Genomic DNA, 24,152 nt, shown 5'->3' with positions numbered 1-24,152 from the left:
GCTCACTGTGCTCCAAGGCTGCAACACAACAAGCTCTTGGCTGCTACGGGAACTAAAACTTGCGCATGTTAAATTGGGATCCCATGATCAGATTTGAAACCAAATCCTCCAAACAATTCCAATAAAACAATTCCACGGGAATTGTGATTTTTGAAACCATTGCGAGAAGGAATTGTTTCTCAATTCCCAACTGTATTATTTCTGTTACAGTTACAATTTAAATGGGTGGTATTTACAATACTGTTACATTGTTGAAATCAATGGATTACATGTTGATACTTCTGTTTTTTCAGGAGATTACTCACTAACAAAATAAATTAAGGTAACTCCATGAATTTCCCCAAAGCCTCAATTATGAAAACGAAAAAACAAGCTTTTTGCGTGATCACTGATAGAGGTAAAGATGGAGTTGGAACTGGCACAATTACTCCACCTCCAACCTGAAGCATCTTAAAGTAAATTATTTTTTAAATCAGCCAATGTAGTCATCTCCTGTAGTTTTACCGGTTGCCTTGCTATTTTATAGTATCAGGTAGCTACCTGCTTAGTTGACGTTACAGCTTTACAATCTCTTATGCGCTGATTTACTAGCCCCGGAGTCGTTGAAATACTGACTAGCCCCGTTTCACATGCTAGAGAATGTTAGCTGAAATTAGCTTGTGGTAGCAAGTTTAGATTTTTGTAGTAGGCTATGCAGTTGGGGCCTATAAATACAAAAATCGATCTGCTTGTTCATGTACACATTCAACCAGTTGGAACAGATGAACACACCTGAATAGGCATGTTTAGTAAGCAGTATTTGATGGCCGCATTCCTACACTTACAAAATGGAATTCAATGTGGAAGTAATTTGAGTACTCAGAATACATTACTCAAATTACACAATAGTTTTATTTTTTTTTACTTCAGAGTTCTTCCAGCAAATCAGTAAAATGAAGCCCACATTGTTGGCAATGGAATGTACAGTGGCAGTAATGGCACATGCTGAGAAGGCGGCTGTTGCTCACATGCATGCCTGGAGCTGTTGTGCACTGCCTGAGTTGAAAGATGATTTGTTTTTCCAAATAAGCTAACTCTCAACACTTGTCAGACTCAGATGGTCCACATTATAATGGGGCCCATGGTAGAAAAGATTGGATTCCTTCTAGCAAAAACATGGAAAACTTTGTCCAAAATGGTGCATTTATGCGCATTCTTACTGACAAAAGACTTCCCTAGTCAGAAGTTATCTCATAAATGCCATACTGTTTTGCAGCTGACTTCCAATTTGGCTGAATTGTGGGATTTTGGAGCTTAAACCTCCACAAATCACTTCTCAGTGTCCCAACCAGTGTTTATTTTGGGCTGAGAATGTACATAACAAATGTACAGATGCCAGGTGTCCAAACCACAGCACCCAGAGAATAGATGAAACAAACATTTCGGGTATCAACCACTTACATAAGTGTAAAGCTAATAAAAAAAATAAAAATAAAGAAAATATATGCACCCACTCAAAGCCAAAAGCCAAGAGAGTTCCTTTTGGCATTCAGTACAGGTGTGAGATTCACATCCCTGTCCTAGTCTTTCATCACAGTCATTATCATCATCCTTATTAAATGTTTTTTTAATGACATAAAATTTTGCCATGAGCTGGCGTTTGACGAGTGAAGCAAGAATAATGATTCTGTTTATTTGTGTTGTTCCTGTTGGGGGGGGGGGGGGGGGGGGGGGGGGGGTAATGAGTGTGTTTGTGAAGGGGATAGAGCAACTATAGCCTTGTTAAGGTGTAAAAATCCTGCACAAACTATACCATTAGTATGAAAATGAAATGTGTGTGAAGCCCAGGTTTGTAACACCAAGTCATTTAAACCAACTTTGGGTTGTTTGTAGAAGTGAATGTCTGCATTAAAACATAGTGGTAACATATATACACACATGCTAACCCACACCAGTCTACTGTGACTGTTAACTGTTGACCTATGGTAGCTCCAATGGCTTGCAACCGAAAGAAAGGGAACAATACTAATTGAACAAAATAATTAATTACAAAATAATCATGCATGCAAAACACATGCAGCTTTTGTACTTTATGCCTTCAATGTGTTATAATTGCCTTCAGCACACACAAGCACAACATTTAAATCGTTCTGTTGTTTTTATGCCTGTTTAAAAAAAATTACAAACTATTTTTCAGTATTAATAGTTTAGACTCTAGGGTATTTCAGTACTGTTTATCGGAGAGGAAAGCAGTGTTTCCCAATGACACTAATTTGTGGCGGTGCGCCACACAACACCGGCTGCCACTCATTGCGTTTCATTATTTTATTTTTTTAACGCCATTTATAACACACATTCGTTAAGCTGCATTTCCTTTCCCTGCTCTCCTCAGTCTCTTTGTCACTCTACACACACAGCCCCTCCCCTCCGTGCACACAGCATCTGTCTCCATGAAAGCAGTGTTGCCAATTTAGCAACTTTGTCGTTAGATTTAGAAACTTTTTAGACCCCCTAGTGACTTTTTTTTTTTAAGTTGGATGCAGGTAGGCGCACAAGTGTGCGTACGCATGTTGCACTCCAACAAGGAAAGGACTTGAGTCGACCCACTTACTGCCATCGTGTTTCTGAACACTAAGCTCTATAGAGACAGATTTGGAGCAGTAAGCATTATTAGAAGAGACTAAGACCACTGCATTCCATGAAATTCTGCTCCAGGAGAACTCCTCTTTTTTTTTTTTCTTCCTCTTTGACACAAACACAGAATTTAGCTTAACAGTGGGGTAATTGGGCCTTGACCGGCTGGATTTCAAAGGGAATACTCTGGTCTAGTCTGGGTCTTGTCTGAAGATAAGAACGGGACGAGAACTTGAGTTGCATACAGAGGTGTGACTGCAGATCTTGTCAGATCATTAAGTATCTTCAAGTCATGTAGCTCAAACTGGACTTGACCAAAGCTAATTGTCCTGTCCAGTAACAAGGTTGAGTTATCAGATGGACCTGTAGATATTCCCCTTGACAATGTTTCATTTCAAAGCCAAGACTGCCTGAGTGTGCAATGCATTGCATGATCATGGAAACGGGCAGATTTTGCCCTGACTGAATGTTCTAGGATGTGACTAAGCATTATCTGAGTTTCAGTGTGCTGAGCAAAAGCTCAAAGCCCTAATGCCACCATGCCACTTTAGGGAAATAAAGCTAAATTTAATGTTTTTCTTCTTCTTCTTCTATTAAACCCCCTATTCCTCATCTCTATAAGGAGAGTATAGTGCTTTTGATCTTTTATAAAGCATTTCTAATATCCATATTCAAAAGAGTGCCTTTTTTTGGCCAAGCAGAGTCAATATTTGATAGCTCTGACAGGCAGAAAGATTTGTGCTATACCTGATCTGATCTTTGAAAGAAGACTTTATAGCTACAGGTAGTGATGATGCAATCTTGTCTTGTTCACAGCATAAACTCCAGCAACTCTACATCCTTGATCAACTCTTTTGAATTCATCAGTTACTCTTTTCTCTGCCAGCCAAGAGCCATATGAGAATTAAGAGAAATTGATTAAAAGTTAATCACATGGGAGGAGTGGGGCATTATGTTTTCAGGTTGTCCCTCTAGCCCATTCTTGTAAATGTTATATATATTGTGATCACCTATCACATTGTGTTCCCCGGTCACCTATTTTTGAAAAAAAAAAAAAAAAAGTTTAGATAATTCTTTTGCCATTTTAGGCCTTAATTATTGAGAGGACATCTTAGACTTGAAAGGGGGAGAGAGAAGGACATGCATCAAATGACCGCGGGTCGGAACTGAACCGATAGATATCCCTCCACCCCCATTGAAATGGCAGTGCTTGCATGGTGACATAATCCCAAAAAGCTTGATTTGGCTAACTTTATAAGTAGTGCTTCTTGTGCGCCTGGGTCTCAGCCTCAGCAGAAAAAAAAGTCCAGTGGAAATGTTGCATTAAGCCACTTATCAGGGTTGAGCACATTCGGATAATCCTGCATGCTCAAAGTGGCTCCTGTTATGCAGCTGCTTGTGTAGTACCGTTAGCACCAGAGTTTTCCCTTCTCTGTGTGCATGTGACTGTGCATTTGCGCTGACAATATTGGGTGTGCAATGTGGTATTTGATGAGGTGTGCATTTGTGACACTTGATTTTGGGGAAAGGTGTTTGTGTGGGTGGGGCGGTCGGTCGTTCCCAAGGTTCACTATCCAAAAGGGGCTCCCTCTCTTCGTCTCCTCTATGTTGCGCTGCCCCAGACTGAGTACGTTTCCTTCCAGCACAGCTCAATTCATATAAATGATAGCGATCTGGGATTACAGCCTACAAAAAAAACACAGCAACGGGCCGACCTAGTCAGAGTGTGCACCCCATAAGGCTGAATCCTTGGATCTGGCCTGGGATCGAATTTGTTCTGCAGCCCTTTGCTATATGTCTCTCTCTCTCTCTCCCTCTCTCTCTCTCTCTCTCTCTCTCTCTCTCTCTCTCTCTCTCTCTCTCTCTCTCTCTCTCTCTCTCTCTCTCTCTCTCTCTCTCTCTCTCTCTCTCTCTCTATCTCTCTCTCTATCTCTCTCTATATCTCTCCATATATATATATATATATATATCTCTATATATATATATATCTATATATATATATCTATATCTATATCTATATATATATATATATATATAGTCTATCACTGCCTAGTAAAAAAAAAACACAGTAGCAACTTTAGCCCCTTTCTGTCATGTTCATGCCTTTTTACGGCTTAAAGAGGTTCCAAGATCCCTTTTATTCAAACCCACAGTGATTGGCTAATGTCCAATGTGCAGTCTGAGGCTGCTGTGTGTATGGAAGCATGTCTAATGTCCCGTTCTTCACAGGATGGCACTCTGTAGCTGTGCAACATGAACTGAATTGTGATCATATTTGTTTCCCTAATGGCATACAATTTGCACTTTGATTAGAAATTGATGTGTAAATTTGATTGCCGAGGGATTAAAATATAACACAAAGGAAACTGCCTGTGGGGCTGGGGTTAGATTTAATAGGTGCAGCTTACAGGTGCTTATTTAAGTTTGAGCAAACCTAAAACATTCTACACTGTATTGGGGTAAGCAGCCTTTTACTGTGTTCCTGTCTGGAAAACCACCTCATGTTGAGCCCATACTGGGCTATGATTACTGTTGCTCGTGATATGATCTGTCCCAGGTATCCCTTCCGTATCATAGTTCAGCATAATTCATCTGTGAAGGTCATTTTAGCAAGCATGGGGTTTGTCTTACTCCAGTGAAAACCTCTGTTTAATTAGTTGTAACCTTTGCATGTGTTCACCTTGGTACACATACATTTACAACTTTTCTTGGTCCCGTGTAAAGCTAGGTTTATGGTAGCTGCGGTGTTCCCGGACATCTCAGAGAAGGAGACAACACTGGGGGAAAAAAAACATCATCGTTTTATTAAATGTAAAAAAAAAAAAAATACATGGAAAGAGTGTACTTAACAGTGTTACAGACAGTAGTTTAGATTTGGAACAGTCTGGTTAATAATTAGAGTACATAAAGGTAATGTTCTGTGGTACGTCAGTGTTTTTCATGGATGTGTTTACTACTGATGCCAGGCAGCCTGTTTTGCTTTTACTTCTGCTCTCTTCTTCTCTACTACTTCTTGCTTATTTACAGATTATTTTGATTGTACGCCTCGGATGTTTCCGAGAATACCGCAATGAACAATGTGTTGACCATAAACGTCTCCGTGCATGCTCGTAGTGCCGTCACACCGTGGCTCAGGCCCACGCAGATGGCACACACAAGTATAATCAAAGCTGAAGTTATGTAAACACAGAAAACCTTACATGCGTATGAGCATGTCTCTATATACTCTTGTTTACATGCAAAGACACCAACAGATGCACCATGTAAAGATTTTTATTCTCTAAAACAACACACAAACTCCCTTACAAGTACAAACATGATTCCTTTGGCACAGCAAGCCAAAACTCCCCATGACGCTTGTCGCCTCAGCAGAACAAAAACATTGTCTCACACCTGTCCTGCTGTCCTCCTTATCACTCCCCCGCTTTCTAAGCCATCTACTGCCTCTCCCCCTCCGTCTCACTCTCCTCTGGGGGGTTCTTAGAGATAGCGTTGCCTTATCAGAAGATCGGTTAGATGGCCCGAGGAGAATGGGCCTGGAACTCCTCTAATCTAACATTGCTTGTTCAAAGTTTATAATCCCTTATCGCCTCGCTTAATGTGGAACTACTGGTTTCACAGTTTATGGCATCCAGCATTATATGTTTTGCTTGTGGGTTTCCGTCTCTTCGTCAAATGTTTTCTTTTTCTTTTTCCATTTGCCTACATGCCTATTTCAATATCTCGTTTTCTCCTCCGACTTGAGTTATTCCAGTTTTTTGATTGCTTTGGTTGTCCCCTATTCTTCAGTTACCCAGGCCTGGGAAAGCTTTGCCAATAAACACAATTGTAACCAACGTAAAAAGGTTTTCTCTGCCTTCGTTTGAATGGCTTCACTTTTCAATAAAGCTGAATAGACATGAAACTCTGTCTTGTTTGGGCTACAAGGAAATTATGAGAATCAATGTGGGAGTGAGGATAATATAATCTCTTTCAAGACAATAAGTGGGTTATTTGCATGGTTACAAGATGAATGCAATTGGGGGTGTTATTAAAAGTGATGATATTGCATAATCTATGGATGAGGCGATCACAAACCCATTCTGTTAGGTTCACGGTTAGGACATGGGTGCTATTAATGTACATTACTGTGCAAGGTGATGTTTATTTTTAACTGATACAGCTGCAGGGATCAAAATGTCTCATAAAGGTTACATTAAAATGTGTGGTGTTGGAACAATTACTGAGGATGATTTCCTTGATTTTGTCTTCTTCCAAATAATTCCTAACCGTCCAACATACTTTTTTTTTGCCACAGTAGTTTCAGAAGCATACTCTTTAGTATGTAATGTAACAACCAAGTGTGATCTCCAAAAAACATAATCTCCCTATATTCTTTTTATTTTCTGCTCTTCAAAGGCAGACAGCACTTCCTGCTGTACCATACTTCGTTCTGCCCTAACAGACGGTTTTCTCTTCGCTTGCCCATGTCACCATGTTCTCATCCTGTCCATCTTATGACAAGACAACATTGTTCCATGTCCTGGTTGGTGTCTCTTTCATGTCCCTGTAATAGGCCTGTCTGCATTATCTCTATTAGATTTTTGTCTACACTGTGACTCCGAAGCAGAGCCAAATTCCCCCACTGGTTTCCCCCTACCGTCACACTTGGTTGACACAGAGCTCTTAAAAGATCGATTGTGTGTAGAGGTACGGCTGCACCCCTACTGTTAAATTCTGCCTGTGGCCCTAAGCAGACTTCCCCCGTCACATGCCTGTGGATATGTGCACTCACAGCTGACTGACAAACGTGTGTCTGCAGGCTGAGTGTATTGCAGTCCGTCCCTATGGAGCTGTTTTGAGTACACACGATGGGTCATTTGGGTTCTCTCTTTTTCTCTCTCTGTCTCATTGTGTGTGTGTGTGTACACTGCTTCCTGATGTGATTCACACTGACTTAGGGTGACTTTAAGAGCTGGGACAGACACACATACGCACACACAAGTCAGAAAACGCCATACACTAATTATTACCATAACTGGTGTTGCTTTCAGTTTGTCTGAAGTGTTTTGTGACCTATTCTTTTGTTGCTTGGCCCCTTTAGGTCAATGTGACAGTTGACTACATAAGAGCAGCTACCGGTCCAGGAGAAAGCACCCCTGCATTCTCAGAACGGACCTGTGCTACAGTCACAATTGGGGGCATGTAAGTAGCACATCTTATCATACTAAATGGTCTTCTTTCAATTTAGTCTGTTCTATTCAGGTTTATTCTCCCTATTGCTACAATTTAACAGTTACGACCAGCTTGCTGCATAAATGATGTGTGCCTTTTATTTCTGTAGTTGCAGTACATGCTACATTAACCTTCCAGTAGGAGTTTGTTACAAATAAGCAGTCCTCCCAGGCAGATCATACAGTATTTAATCTGTCAGTGTAAGTGAAGTAACTGACGCGCCAAGTTATCTCCCTGCATAAAACTTTAAGTTAGGTTCATGTGATGTAAGACAACACAGAATTATCATTTGTCATCATCTAGAATGGTCGCTCGCCTCAGTGATATTATTTTTTTTATCTAAAAACACTACTTTGAGGAAATGTGGTTTATCTGTTTGAAAAATTTATTTTATACAGTACCACAGATACAAACATTATTAAAATACTGAGAGGTTCAAATTTAATCAAAACCGGATAAAAGGGCTACCATCTCTTCTCAACCAAGAGTTGAAAGCTGCACTTCTGTTTTTCTCTCTGTATGACTCAGGACTTTATGTCACAAAGCACAATTACATGCACACGTGGAAACATAGATCTCTTCGTCATCAAATCAATAGCCTCAGTGTGACTAGCCAATTACAACCCAGCATTAGGCACCAGCCGCTCCGCTCCACAGATAACAGCTTACATGGTCTACCCTGTATGCTGAGGTCAGACGGTCAAAGTGGTCAGTGGGGCAAATGTTTCCAACCTTGTATGGTCCTGTCTTAGTGTGTATTGAACTATTCACAATTTACCCTCCTTGTGAGTTTGCGCTTAGTAGCACACATATGTTTGGAAGAAACGTGGTCTGCTTGAGACTGCGTTGCTGCCTATTAACGTTATAAAGCCATGCTATTAAAGCTTTGCAGAGGGGATAAGCTCGAAGCAGACAGGAAGTCCTCCTTCTATGACATCCCATACAAAATGTGTCTATATTTAGATAATAATAAAATGCTGTCTGCTGGCTCGGTATTTTCCTTTGTTAAAAAAAATGAACAAGTTATGTTTGCATAGAAAAAGCTCAACAGAAGCATGTTATTGATGACAAAAAGAGCTCTAATGTTGTCAGTTCCCAAGCCTGCAACATGAGGACAGGTGCATGCACTTGATGGCACAAGCTCAGTTCTGAAGACTTCCCTTCCTATCCCTTCGTTTTCTTTCTCCCACACATCAACAAGAACACTAATGTCCGAAGGCTAGCCACTAAGTGCTGCATTAGGGACAACAATACTCCCCTCTTTCTGCCCTTCATCCTCTCTTCAGTACATCCGAAACATAGCAAGGAAGTGGTTAGTCAAGTGTGCAATGTCAACATTTAAGTGACCTTTGTTCCTTTGCAAAGCCAACTTTGGAATTTGTAATGTTCTTTTTGAGCTAGCTCACTTGGAATTCTGTGTAAAGCCAAGGGGGATGCTTGTTCTGTTTTTTTTTTTTTATTTATCTTTTATTAAAGTAAGTCTCTCTCTTTCCCTCCCCTTTCTGCAGTAACATAGCGGAGGCTCTGGTCAGCAAAGGCCTGGCTACAATCATCAGATACAGACAGGACGACGACCAACGCTCCTCCCACTATGACGAGCTGCTTGCCGCAGAGGCTCGGTGAGGAACTAAACGCTTTCACATTCACTCCTTCCATCTCCCTTTTACCTGAGCTGTCAAACTTGGCACAATGGGTCTCTCAAACCAAATTAAATTAAAAACGTGCATGTGTGCACGCTACACTCATCTTTTACACTGACGTACACTCACACTTCATGAGGTATGCATGACCTTGACCATTTTTGCTCAGGAGAAGAGGAGAAAATTGAATATGACCTTGGGGCTATTTTTCCCAAATTTCTTTTACATTTGCTGTTACATCCAACATGGCACAAGTAAAGCAAATCACTTAATACATTTCCGATTTTATTGTATTAGTGCCACCATCTAAAGTCACAGCCCATAACAGTGGTTAACTACATTTCCCCAGAATCATTGCTTTTAAATATTCACTCATACATATGTTGGCATGCATAATTTAGTTTTAAACATGCCTGCCTGTACACACATACACCTTCCCAAGCGTTGGACAATAAATCAAAGGCTCTCTCAGGCTCTATGAATATAATTATATGGAGGTGCGGTGGAGAGATTTAGTACGAGCTTTATTACTCTGCTATAGATTAAGATCTGCTGGCTATAGGTAAAGCAGATGCAGCCACAGCCTCCTTTTTATAGGACTTACTCTTTCACTCCTCTTTCTCTCTCTCATGCAGTGTCACTGGCCGCCTGCCCTCCTTTTCTGCTCTCTCCCTCCTCCTTCCTCCCTTTTTCTTTTGCACATTTTGTCCTTATTTCTTCACCCTAGCCGTTTTTGATTTAGTCCTCTTTTGGCCTCTCTCTCTCTCTCTCTGTCTGTCTGTCTGTCTGTCTGTCTGTGTCCCTAGCGGGGTCTTATTAGAGTTGATGAGAGGTTTCTCTGTATAGCCTAGGTTTTATTTTTAGTTCCCACTGCATGAGGCCAATGGCCTGCAGCCTTTAAGAAACCTCCTCCAGGCTATTAAATCCATGTACTACATACATGCTTGCATAAATGCACACGCTCCATCTTTGAGGCAATAGCCTGCTTCCCTGTGACCCATAGGTGGCATTATTCCACCCCACAGCCGCAACCACAGTGGTCATCTTCATCTCACACGGCCCTCGAGGCTTTTTAAAACGGCAATCACTAGCACCAGTCATCCTCACTAAAGCCTTAGCTGGCTCTAAAGAAGCAACCCTTGGCTCTCCATTTCTCCCCATCCCTCCATTCTAACAATAATTTCATACGATTTATTTCCTTTCTTTCTACTATAATTTCTCTACCACCACTTCCACTTTTTCTTCTCAAGCCTGTAGATTATCTTGGTCGGGAAAAAGTTTCCTCTAGTGTTTCCAGTTGAGCCATAATGGCATTTCAGGGAAAAGAAACCGGTATGAATTTACATCCTTCTTCACAAAGCCACAATGGCTCACTCTTTGTATCCACAGTAATTACTCAAAGGGCTCCCTTTTCTTTAGGGTTCTGTTAAGCCTCCAGCCCTGCGTTTTCAATGTATTATGATGGTGCTTGAGCTGTATTTGTGAATTCTTTTTTGTTTGACTGACTGTAGGGCCATCAAGAACGGGAAAGGGCTGCACAGCAAGAAGGAGGTACCCATCCACAGAGTGGCTGATATCTCTGGGGTATGTATCTTTTTTTGTGTATGTATACACAGGTCATAATCCTACACAAGGAAAGAAAGCTTTCCGTGATTTGTAATGGGACAAGGACCTCAAACTGCACTGATATAATTTAAAATTCTGCAAGCAGGGGATTTACATTTCCCTCAACTCCCATGACACTCACAGATCAACGATGCCCAAAAGCTACTGACTTTTTCTACCACACACAGTAATTTGAGTCTCTCAGAAGACAATTTATAATCCTCTGCTCACACCTCTCCCACCCCACCCATCCCTGATCTTCACAGCCAGTTTCCTCATCTTAAAGAAACTAATCGGCCTCTAAAAATAATCAGCGCCATTAATAAAATCATCAGTGGTGCTTGGTCCTAGCTTGTTTACGTGTGCCCAGGGGCTTGATAGAGGCTTCATTTGGCTAATGATGCCTGATTGGGAGTGCTCACCAAATGAACATTAGTGCGGGGAACCCATAAAATCTCCCAGTAACAAGTAATGGGCGATCAGTACACATTGTTTTTAATCATGTGCTTCTGTTTTCATAACTCTTGAAGCTTGTTTTTTTTTATTTGATCCCTGTGCATTTTCTGTTCACCCCATGCTCACTCTCTTCTCCAATCTGTAACTGAGCAATGGAAAGATTTTGATCCACTATTAATTCTAGAGACACTCCTGAAAGACTCCAAGTGCAGTCTTCATTAAGTTGTTGTCAAACTGAGTGGCTGGATTAGATGAGATCACATGAAGAGCAGAGCAGTGGAAAGTGCACTGATGGCACTCACACAGACTATAAATGCGGCACTTTACTGGACGTTGTCGCTTGTTGCGTACTGTTCTTGCTGTTTTTTTTTTTGTATACATATTCTCACGTCTGGTGGTGAATAAGTCACTTTTTGTGAAGCTACATTATTTTCTCTTAATGTACCTCTTTGAAATGACCTCAGGGTGGGGGTCAATGGACCAGGCAATCACCCTCACACCTTGGTTTTTAATTCTCACAATTCAAAATGCTGTTAAACCTCAGAAGTTATACAAAAGCTGTAACCTTTTTTTATTCAGTTATTCAAGTGCCTTTTATGTATCGCTGTTCTTGTCGACTAGCCGTCTCTTCATACATTTTGATAAGCCACTACATGATCTACTGTGAATGACTCAAAATTGAACTTCAGAAACATTAGCATCTCATTGTCTCTCTCACTTGAGCTCCCCTACAGCACTTGTACTTTGCTCTAAAGAGACATTTTGTTAAATTAATCATGCCCTATTCTTCTTATTATTATTATTTTATTTACTTATTTTTAACTGTGACTGGTCAACCAGATTTGTTGGTCATTTACAAACTCTGTAAGTTGCTATTTAAAGAGTCATCACCTTGCATTTCAACAGAGGCATTCAGCCAAGTTATTAAAGCTCTTTAACACCAATAGGACTTTGCCTTGCTAATAAGTCTGACATTGCTCTGCATAACTGCTATCAGATGTTGTGCTGTTCCACACTGTCATCATCGTAACCTCCCCATGTCTTATTGTGTCAGCAGGACAGATGCATTACTTGACCTTGTAAAAAGAATTATGACAGGGAATTGTTGTGCTGACCGAGCAGCCCTGTGTTATTTCATCAGGGGTTTTAGTGCATTTTATACTTATAAAGACCTAGAACTTAATTGGCTAAATTGACCATATTCTATGTGCAGCAATGACTTGGGAGTAGTTTCAGGGTGGGTGCTCAATAATTAATTTACTTTAATAAGAAGACAATGCAATCAATGCCTCACCCTACTTCCAGCTGGAGATTTTACACATCTTACTCATTAAAAACTGTCCCAGTAACTCAGCACAGGCTCTGGCTGGCTTTATTTTTTAACATGATTGTGCTGTGTCATGCATTTGTGTGTTACATCAGCACTGTGAAGCCCCTCTAAACTCCCTCTTATTAGTGCCACTGTGTCAGTGGTTATTAGTGTCAGGGGTTTAGGTCAGTGCCTTACATGCAGCTGCAACTCCTCCTCTCTCTTAGCATGTCCAGTAGGACACACACAGGATTTGCAGCAGCACCCTCCCCCATTCCTCCCTCCACATCCTTCCCATTCCTTCCCTCTTTTCTTTTCCCTTTCTGCTCTGTGTTACAAGCCCACACACGTGCACAGGCGCTCCCCCACATACACAAGGAAATACACACTACCATACGTCAGCTTCTTTTAGCTTGGTGGTAAAGGTTTGTTGAAAGGGATTATGTACATTGAGTGGGATGCAGTCACAAATAGAGCAGAGATAGGTTTATAAACGTATAGTGTAGGAGATGAACAGAGGTGGTGGGAGGAGAGTGGATAAAGCACTTGACTCACCTCATACCTCTAAAGGTTGCATAATGAGGTCCTCTCCTCTATCATGTCTCTTCCCTTTTTTTCTGAACCAAGTTAGATTGCACATCCCACTCACTGCAGGTGCTGTAAATGTGTTTGTGTGAACGACAGAATGTTAGGTTCTGTTGTCTCCCACTCAAGGGGCTTTTTTGGACTGCAGAGGATAGAGTTCAGGTGGTGCATCTTATGGCTAAAACACATACCCTTTACCCATAATGTCCTGAGTCCCAGTGGTGATGTCCGTTGCATGATGTCTCCATTCCAATTCTGGTGCTGCCTTTTGTGTTTTGTACCAATTCCCCAAAAGAGGAAAGAAAATGTCAACTCTTCTAGAAACATGTCCTATCAGTGCTTTTTGACATTAGAAAATGCATTTTTAGTTCTTACTTTCCCTGTTTGAACTTCACCCTTCCCTCTGAGCCTCATTTCCATGACTGCATCCATCCACGCACGCACGCGCAACTCTAGTCCATGACTGATTGTTGTGTCTACATGCTCGCGCCTGGAGTAGACACACATTTTATATTTTCTTTTTATCGTTTAAGAATCTGCCACTGCAACACCAGCCCTGTCTTGAATACGCAGGATTTAGCTCTGCTTGTATTTTTGGCCCGAGCACAACAATAAGCCAGTGACTCACCCTTGCAGACAGAGACAGAGATGGAGGCTGGAGGGAGAGAATCATTTTTGATTGCACAAGTTACCAGGCGTGTCTCAGAGAAGCGGAGCGGACTTCATTAGGCCGGACTAAGTTTGAAAGATACTTGGAAAAAGCACATAGATTTTTTTGTTGTCAATAAACCTGTCTTGCTTGTTTTGGTTACTTTTCATTTGGCTGAGATCTTTTGTGGAAACTGTATCCAGGTTGATTTTGTATCAAATATTGTTGTTTTATTGTTACTAAGGCCAATAACTTGAAAAAACTCAACAATGAAAAGTCCTCAGTTTTGTTCTTTAATCAGATATGGCAAAAGTACCCACTTCCCGTACTCAGGTAGAAGTACAGCTACTTGTGTTAAAAATAATCTACAAAGTACAGGTTTGGAAGTATAAAAGTGAAAGTAGCCTCGAGAATGACAACCATGTTTTATGCAAAGTTACCTGGACCACACAAATGTTACTAGAGTGCACGCTGAGGACTTCAGTGGACATGAAAAAAACGCTTTTTATATGCCGTTGCTTACATTTTAAATGGATGTCTGCCAGTAGGCCTAAAACATCACATATATGATTACTGTGACAGAGGCTGGGGCTCCAGGTTACTACGATTCTGACTAAGCAGCAAGATATGATTTCCATTGTGATTCTGGGAGAATTTGGTATTGATGACGCAAACAATAATAACGGTAACTCCAGTAAAATTATTAGAAATTTGTTAGTAAGGACTAGATTAGCACTGTATTTAAAGCTGATTCTGGTTTCCAACTTGGCCCCAGGTGGGTCTGTTAGAACACGAACGGAGACTTCTCTCTGTTGATGCTTTATTACAATCAAGCATCATGGGAATCTGTAGCTCTGCTATGGCTGTGTTTGTGTGTGGTAATAAAAGAAATACATAACATTGTAAAGGCTACCATACACAATGCATAGGAATTATATATACGCTAGAAAATAACAATAAACCCACTATTAATTACATTATCTTAATGCAGTGTAGCCTAACTGTAGCATGTAAATAATGCACCTAAAATACAAACGTGAGCCAAAGCGTTCAACAATCGCCATTATGAATCAACAGCCAGATGCAACCTAGCTAACAGGTGAAGAACACAAAAAACAAAATTACTAGCTAACTTACTTTAAATGTGCCATGCATACCCGCTCGCGATGTGAGGTGCATGTCCACACTATTTTCCAACATGCGCTTACAATCACACCTGATAGACAACCTTTTGTACAAAACTAAAGCAACAAGCTAATTTTGTGAAATGTAAAAAGTTGCCACAAAAATAAATGGTAAAGTAAAAATATCTGAAAAATCTACTTGAGTACCTTAACAAAGCATTTGTACTTCGTTACTTCCCATTTCTGCCTTTTAATTTATGGATATCACAAGAAAGTCTTTTGTTTTACTACAGTTAAACCGTTATATACTTGAACAAGACCTAACCTTCTTCTTTGTCTTTTTGTCCATTAGGAGACACAGAAAGCCAAGCAGTTCTTGCCCTTCCTGCAGAGGGCTGGCCGGTCAGAAGCTGTGGTAGAATACGTCTTCAGCGGCTCCCGCCTCAAGCTCTACATGCCGAAAGAAACCTGCCTCATCACATTCCTCCTTGCTGGTGGGTAGAGTTGTTTTCTTGTGGAGTGCAAAGGTCACTTTGTGTGTGTGGGTGTGGCACAGAGATCAGAGTGCAAGCTCTCTACCACACTTTTCAGCTGGCAAGAGGGTAGCTGGGATGTTGCATCAGCCGCAGCCCACTGTCTTAGAAAACATCAGGGGTGGCATAAAGCATGTGTCCCCTTTGACCTCACCCTACCCGCTCTGGCTCTTTGCCAAGTTTGAAATATGCTCATGCTCTGCTCTTTGTCTTTCTGGTCATTTTTATTTTCGAAACTGGCCACCGTGTTGAGGTAATGGGAGGTTAAAGTCCTGTGGATGGGCAGGTTCTGTCACAATTATAACACTGTATGAGCTTGGGGGGAAGTTTTTTATTTTTTTATTTTTTTTATTCACTGTGTCTGAGAAGAAAGTAAAGTACCTTTTTCAATAACTTCTACCTGATGAGCAGTATAGGGGCACAGAGGATAGAAACAAATGAATTGGAAAGAAATAGGGTTTTTAGCGATTAGTTGAATAATTGATTAGTGAGTTGAACACATCACCATGCGTTATGGGATATTATAATGACATCTTTCCCTATTTTCGGACATTTTATAGACCAATCGTTTAATTGGGAAAAAAATCTCCAGAATAATAGATAATTTAAAAAAATCCATCCAAGAATGGGTGCCTTCTTTTATCCTTTTCTGCCCACTTTTCAGCGTAAGAAAATAACAATAGTTTAGAGTAAGATGCATATGGGATGAAATACAGACTATTTGATAGCAGGTCTAGTCATTTGTTTTTGCTCCTCGACCGCCTTGACAGTTAGCGCTAGTAATAAAAACACAGAGACTGTATCTTTGGCAGCCAACAACGATTTGTACATCCTTTCAGATCATGGTAATGGTGAGAATGCTTATCCCTTTCACAACAGATGACGCTCTTTGTTATAGTTGCAATAAAATTCCTTTTCAATCCTTCTCCATTTCAGCCAAACATTTGCCAGCAATACAGTTCCTCTTTATTTCCATTATTGCAAACAGCATACATTTCTGACATACGTACATCATTTAGTTCAATTTTGTGCAGCTGAATTGTCAATGTATTAATTAATTTTGTAATTTGCTTCTGATTGTCTCTGCTTTCCACTGATGGTTTTCGTAATTGCATTTTTTTTTTGCCCACTGCCTGCTACAATATGTATCGACATAACCCCTGCCAATATACAGTCTCCAATTAAGGGCCACGTTAGATTTTTCTTTTCAGCACATCTTTGCGTTTGACAATTTCCCCTTAATGAGAGTGCTCAGTGAAAATGTCAGGTGTTTGAGAGATGGTGTTTACATAGTCAGTCTACTTTTGGAATGATTTTATTCAATCAAAGGTTATTAGAAAATCGTGAGAAGCACATTAGAGCTGATAGCCTAGGCGTATTTGATTAAGGTCGTCCCCAGAAGAAAAGATTCATCTGCTGAAAATGAGACGACACGTATTGCCTTTAATATACACATTAAGCTGGTTTAGCCCTGATTGATACATTGACACATCACGCCCTTTCCTATTTTCATTTATTTTTAACTGCCGTGCGTGCGTGCGTGCGTGCGTGCGTGCGTGTGTGTGTGTGCGTGCGCGCGTGCGTGCGTGCGTGCGTGCGTGGGCGCGTGGGCGCGTGGGCGCGTGCGTGCGTGCGTGCGTGCGTGCGTGCGTGCGTGCGTGTGTGCGTGTGTGCGTGTGTGCGTGTGCGTGCGCGCGCGCGTGTGTGTACCTTCTTTTTCATCTTGTTTGGGATGCATGTATGTTTTTGTAATGCATAGTTGTCTTTGTCTGATCACTGATGTTAAGTCTCCATACATGAAATGAAGCCCTTTGGCTCAAACAACCCCCTATTATCTTTCTACCTTTAATCTCGAAGGGTTTTCTATCTCTTTCCACTCTCTCTTCTCTGTCAAAGTTATCTTTGTGTGTTTTATTCACCCATCTGCACCATAGGATATGTTTGAAATGACACATACATGATACATTTTCTTCCCCAAGCTTCTAGTGTTTATCTGTGTATGCTGCTCTTTTGACCTTATTTCTTTTATCACACATCAGTCGGATAATGAGGTGTTGTACGGAGCCCTGGAGGTGACGTGGAGGGGAAAAGGAAAATTAACAAATGAACATATACTGGGGACAAACACCTTTGCAAGATTTTGACTTTCTTTGGCAAGATCTTGACTTTGTTTTGCGAGACATTGAGTTTTAGTTGCTAGATCTAGCAAATCCAACAAACGATAAGGCTTATCTAGCTAGCTACTAGCATGACATGATTACATCTCCTTGGTTGTCTGAATACAGTCATCATTTATTTTGATACACATCACAAACAGAAACAATGAATACACAATGTTTACCATTAGTTGATATTTTATACAATGAAACGGCAAGTTCATGTGTTTGCCACACAGCTAGCTAGCTATACCATAGCTGTTAAGGGAACGAACTAGCTATACTTGTAAGAGACATGAGAAAGAAGCTCATGAACGAGCATGTAGCTACGACAACACAAAGTACCGCATATTTCAGATATGCTCAGTATTTTAAAGTAAAATAGGAATCTCAGCATAAGAGTTGCAATATTGGAAGTATGCATGTTAGAATTTAGTTAGTATATACATATTCTTGTAAATATTCAATTGAAAGGGGAATTGGAAAGTGTATGTGTGAGTTACTCTGAGTAAATATTTCTACATGCAGGCAAATAGGAAATGTTATGAAAGGTCTTGCATTAGTCATCTGTTTCATTAGCCCTGTTGTTTTCATACTGTATTCATCATGGCCACATCTTTATTCTTTAACAATGTCGTAGGAGGCCATTAAAGAACAAACTGTTTACACTAGAGCTGCAAATGAAATACTCCCAAGGCAGTCAGTTATGCAACAAAGCAAGTCAAAATAATAATACCATAAACACAATACATGCATCTTTGAATCTGAACTACCAGCTTGCAGTGGCATCTTTTCCCCTTGCTTTAGCCATATTATTTGTCCTGATTTGTTACTGATCCCCATTCATTGCTCTTTTCTCCAGTGACGCACTTTTAAAGCCTCGGTATCTACCCCGCACATAGTCTCCTTCCTTCTCCAGATTCTCCTTGATGGATAAAGACGGTGCTTTAAGAAAAAACGGGGCGAGCAGGAAACGAAGGGTAGCGAGAGAAGCCAATGCTTCAGAGAGGGTCCGGAGGTGTGCTTCAAGAGTTGAAGGGAAGTTCCCTTACCTCTTCTCCCATGTCACCTTTTCTTTTCTTCTCCTCTTACTTGCTGGCCCACATGGCTTCACTTCCGTATGCAAGTTTGATAAAGGGTAAAGGAGTCATCCTGTTTCCCAAAGGGAAAGGAGGGCTTCTATGCAGGAAAAAAGGATGTGAGAATGTAGCAGACAGAGGTAGGATGATAAAAAGAGAAGGTGAAGTAAGAGCTGTGGGTATAGAGGCCTGTTGAAGCTTAGGGACACCAAGCATAGAAAAGGCCATAAAAGTTTACTAGCTTCTGTAGCTTTCAGAGTTTCAAAGGGAGGCCACAGCAGGTGAAGCATACTTTCAAAGTTACTCGGAAAGGTATGTTGAGCAGCAGTCTGTCAAAAAGATAAAACACCCATCACTCGGACATAAAGATTTACAGTGTCAGCAAGAAACATTAGCCATCAGAGTGTGGCTTAGTGCCGTTTGTCAGGTTTTGATAGTGTGTTGGTGTGTGTGTGTTTGTGTCTGTGTACAACTGTGTGCTGTTACGCTTCCTGCAGGTTGTGTGAGTGCAGGAGATTGAAAGATTGAGTAGTGGAGCAGACAATTTATAGACTGTTTCACAAAATAAGGTTTGCGTTGCAGCATGTCAGTCAAGAAAAATCTTTAAATAAAGTGTTATTGTGCTCTGACCTCTACATATCAGTGTATTTGTGTGTGACTACAGCACTGCATCTCCTTGAGATTCACACAGTTAATAGAAATCAAGGGTCTGGATGTTTTGAGGCCTTGAGACACATAATAAAGTTGCTGGTAAGGAGGAAATAATTACTTGTAGTAACATTTCATTGGCATTTACTTTACTACCCTATAAGCTGTGATTTTGATACATAAACATGACCTGTGTTGGCCCTATCATAAATCAATCATGCACCATAGCTGATTTCATTATCATGGTTGCATTATCAAAACAAGCTTTGCATAGAGAACAGAACATACCACGGTGTAGTTTTTGATTTAAAGACTATGCACTTAAAAATGGAAGAGATGCTGGTATTCCTCATTCATTCTTTTTATTATTTTTTTTTTTTTTTTTTAACAAAACAAATATTACAAATGAAATAATTAAATATGTCCTTGGCACTGTTATGTGCTCTGGAGGAAAGGACATGGTGTTGCCGATCCTAGTTTGAGAAAATGAGGCTTTGCATTATTGAGCCGTAGTGAGATAATGGTGAGACGGAGGGATGGCTCGAGAAAATCAAATCGAGGCATAGTCAAACAGTCCTGGGATTTTTCCCAAGAGCATGCTCCCTTTGTCTGCCTCTCATTCACCCTCGCTAACCTATATGTCTTGCCAACCTGCATCTTCCACCCACCGCTGAACTTCCTACTTGCAACTGACTTGTACCCAGGGAGGGGGAGATATTCATACAGGGACGTATAGGGAAGGGAAGATATAGGTCATTTCAAAAAGAATGATAGTCTCCTTGGTGATGGAGGAACGAAGCATGAGTATTAGAGCTGTAATAACACACACATGCACACTCAGACGCCTCCCTAGCTTTTATGATTTTGTTTTTTGTCTGCCGCAGTGCTAATTATGTCCTGTCAGCTGTTTGTCAAAAATCATGAATTACTATATTAATAACATTAAAAAGATAGACACTAATTGAATTCATACTGAGCTGACCGTGTCCCGCAAGTATCCATTTATATCTCCACACATGCCAAAGCAAGAGCACAAAGCGCCTGGCAGGTTATAAGCAACAAGTCAGAAGCTAATCAATATGCACATTATTAGCATAGGAATTTGCGACATGATGTACGTTTGTATGAATTCCAGTGATGACACTAAGGCACTGCAGCCGTACAATGCCACATTTCTCCCTTCTGACCCATTTCTACAAGATGAAGCTCGTTATTTCAACTTGGTTAGCAGGGGAAAAGAGGTCAACCCAGTCTTGTTCCTGCTATATTTTGGGTCAATTGAAAACGCATTCAGTTACACGGTACAGATATACATATTAGAAAGGAAACTGCTTGATACAAATGAATGCATATGAATTCATCCAATTATTGAGATTACAAATCACCAGTTAAAGCAATAGTTTGAAAGTATGGGAAATGCACATTTACCTTCTTTTCAAGACTTGGATGAGAAGGTTGATACTACTCTTATATCCACCTGTTAATATGAAGATGGAACCAGTAGCTTAGCACAAACACCTGACGCAGGGGGATACGGCTATCCTGGCTCTATTTAAAGGTAAAAATATGGGGTAGGAAAGAGGCTTAAAAGGTATATGTCTGCATTATATTTAGAAATGTAACTAATTGTATGTTTGTTATTGAGTGATTGTGGAAGAAAGACAAGGATTTATGATGAGGACAAGTGTCTGGTGTATGCAGAAACGGACCGTTTATGGGGTGAGAAGAAAGAACTGTAGTGTGTGCGTATATGACTGAGCAACAAAGCTGTGTGTGTGTGTTCGAGCTAAGGGGATGGGCTGCATTTTACAAGCGGACGGCTCACCCTGAATCACAGATTAAAATGTTACATCTTCTCCACAGGGCCTTCCCAGAGTCTAAGCTCTATGGAAGGAGAAAGAGGCATGGATGGAAAGTGATACAAACCGTATTATTTAACAATACGGTGGATAGATTGTTCTTTTCGGTTGCAGAATTTAAAAAAAATGACACAAATTGATTCTTTAAGCAGTTAATTTAGTTGAGCGCTATTTTGTCATCGCTAACTCTGTTTTCAGTTCTGTCTCCAAAGCCTGACACACACATTTTAAAATGAGAAATCTAATACCCACGTCTTCCAGACCTGATATCTTCCAGAATGTGGTGTACGGTGGATAGACGGGTGGGCATGCGCTTCAGGCCAGTGTGAGGAACCGCATGTGCAAGATGCCCTATAACGTGTGTGTTCGTGTGTTTCTGTGTGGGTTTCTGTGTTAAGTGTGATGTCAGCAGTGATCAGTGTATGTCTTGTTTGTCTCTGAGATCAGATAAGATAGATATCCTGTAGTTTGTCCCAGATGTTTATCTTGGTGTCAAGCGTGAGTTATGGACGATATCATGGTGCAGGTTAAAATTGGCTGTGCCAAGTGACTCCCTGGCTTGGTTTAAATGCTGCAAGGAGGAGACTATAGTGTGTGTGTGCTGCAGTTCAAAAAGCTGTAGATCATTTAAGGAGAGCATATAGCGTGTGTTTGTGCGTGTGTGTGTATAAACCCTGTTTTTACAGTCTATTATTAAAAACCCAATTTTTTCGTTTCTAATCCTATTACTTTTTCTCTGTGTATTAAGGTTTTTGGGGATATTTTTTGTCTTTTCAAGATAGCTTGGGCTGGATTAAGAATAGTTGCTGATGCAGACATTGTAATACACTAGAGCAGTGCCTGTTGAAAATGTGCCTGTTTGGGACCGGGCTGATTGCTTGGCCTGTGGTATTTCTGCTTGTAGAAGTCATCAAAACCAAATTGTACACCGAAACTAGTTCACATGCAACTCCTCTGTATGCCCTACTACTAACTTACTGATTTACCTGACCTAGAACGTTGCAGATTTAGAATGTAAAGTAATCCACCACTGGCGTCATGGACTCATGGCAGTGCTCTACCTTTACTCTCTATGTGTGCTACCCACCGGCCGGTTATAAAAGCTAATCGGCACCTGTCTGCGTTAACCAACCACCAGAACCACACTCCGGGTGTGGGTGGGTGTGTAGGTGTCAAATGTTCTTTAATACATTTTACATTTCAGCAGAGGTGTTCATTTCCATACAAGTTGAGTGGCTTTACAGTTAACGGTGCTATTTGCCATTGCTATTTAGGTACATTTTTAAAGCTATTCTTTATTAAATCATTTTGTTACTGTGGGTCTTGCATGTTTACCCTCTCGTATTTTCTTTATGTATACATCTATGTATGAATCTCATTTAACGAACAATAAATTATTTGTATCACCATTTTGCAAAATTCTTACACCTAGAGTGCAAAGATGCAATTGGTTTAATGCAAAACAGAAATGTGCACGTCTAATTGGTTTAAATGCTCCCAGCTGTATATTGAATACAGTTATGTCTTCTTAAGGTTGACTCAACAGTTCTTAATAACACTTCGGTGCTGACTCTCCTCTGTCCTCATTTTGCCTTTCCTAGGTCATTTTCCCTTCATTGCTAGTGTGAATACGCTGATGTCTCTTCTTCTCAAAAATGGGACATACTTAGGCAGAGGTTTCTGTAGGGAAAAGAAAGTACAAAAAAAAGCTAGTAGGTTATTTTATTTTATTGTAAAATCAACTAGGAAACAATTAGGTTAGCTGACAAGTGTAAAGGGGCCTGACATAAAACCTCTACAAGAATTTTGCATTTGGAATGAAGTAAAACAAATATATATATATCCCATTACTGTTACATTTGAAGTAAGAGCTCAGCAGCATTAGCACTCCCTGTCCAAAAGTCTGGAAACACCGTTACATCACTTGAATAAGGAAACCATGAGGAACATGGGGAGAACATGCCCAAATGTCCATAAAAAAGCAGTAATTTACAAAAGAAGTGAATCTAAATTGAAGCTAGGCAGGCTCCTGCAATAGAAGCTTGACATGTAAAAAACACTCAAACATACTCACTAGACCCGCACAATTAATCGTAAGAACGTTGAAATCTTGATATACCCTTTTCACAATTTAATTTTTAAATAACTTTGATTTATATATTTTTGGGGTTTTAAATATATGACTGCAATTCTCATTTAATTTTACGAGCCGACTGCATCACAAACGCTACTACTTTCTTCTATGAGTTTTAAATATAGACTGTTTAAAATAGGTTTTAAAGGGCTCCCAAGTGCTGCAGTGCTCTCCCTTCTCTTCATTCATGCCTCTATGGTTACAGGCTTGTGGTGATGCGCTATAGGTGCCCTACTGCCATCTGTTTGGTGCTGCACATTTTTTTTGTTTTGTCATGGTTCATTTGTGCAATAAACACTTTGTGAGAAAAAAAGATCCTGGCAGAGAATCGAGAAATCAATTCTCAGCTAAAAAATTGTAATTCATATTTCCCCCCGAATTGTGCGGGCATAATACTCACTCAGTCTTTCTACCTATATACCTGCATATACCTCCTTTGTATCACAGTATATATATATATATATATACACACACACACACACACACACACACACACACACACACACACACACACACACACACACTACCGGTCAAAGGTTTGGGGTCAC

The 24,152-nt window shown here is 40.4% G+C and overlaps 1 protein-coding gene across 1 annotated transcript in view; it reads left to right on the top strand.

Annotated features, from left to right (window-relative positions):
- snd1 (staphylococcal nuclease and tudor domain containing 1) overlaps positions 1–24,152 on the top strand; it is a 171,046-nt gene that overhangs the window by 28,463 nt on the left and 118,431 nt on the right. The window contains exons 12-15 of the mRNA XM_034863048.1: positions 7,697–7,797; positions 9,336–9,446; positions 10,979–11,051; positions 15,548–15,689. Coding sequence (XP_034718939.1) covers positions 7,697–7,797; positions 9,336–9,446; positions 10,979–11,051; positions 15,548–15,689 — 427 coding nt within the window. The remainder of the gene's footprint in view (positions 1–7,696; positions 7,798–9,335; positions 9,447–10,978; positions 11,052–15,547; positions 15,690–24,152) is intronic.

Source organism: Etheostoma cragini, chromosome 23, assembly GCF_013103735.1.
Source record: "Etheostoma cragini isolate CJK2018 chromosome 23, CSU_Ecrag_1.0, whole genome shotgun sequence".
NCBI lineage: Eukaryota > Metazoa > Chordata > Actinopteri > Perciformes > Percidae > Etheostoma > Etheostoma cragini.
Note: the sequence above shows the minus strand (reverse complement) of the source record. Positions and strands in the feature narration are given on the sequence as shown.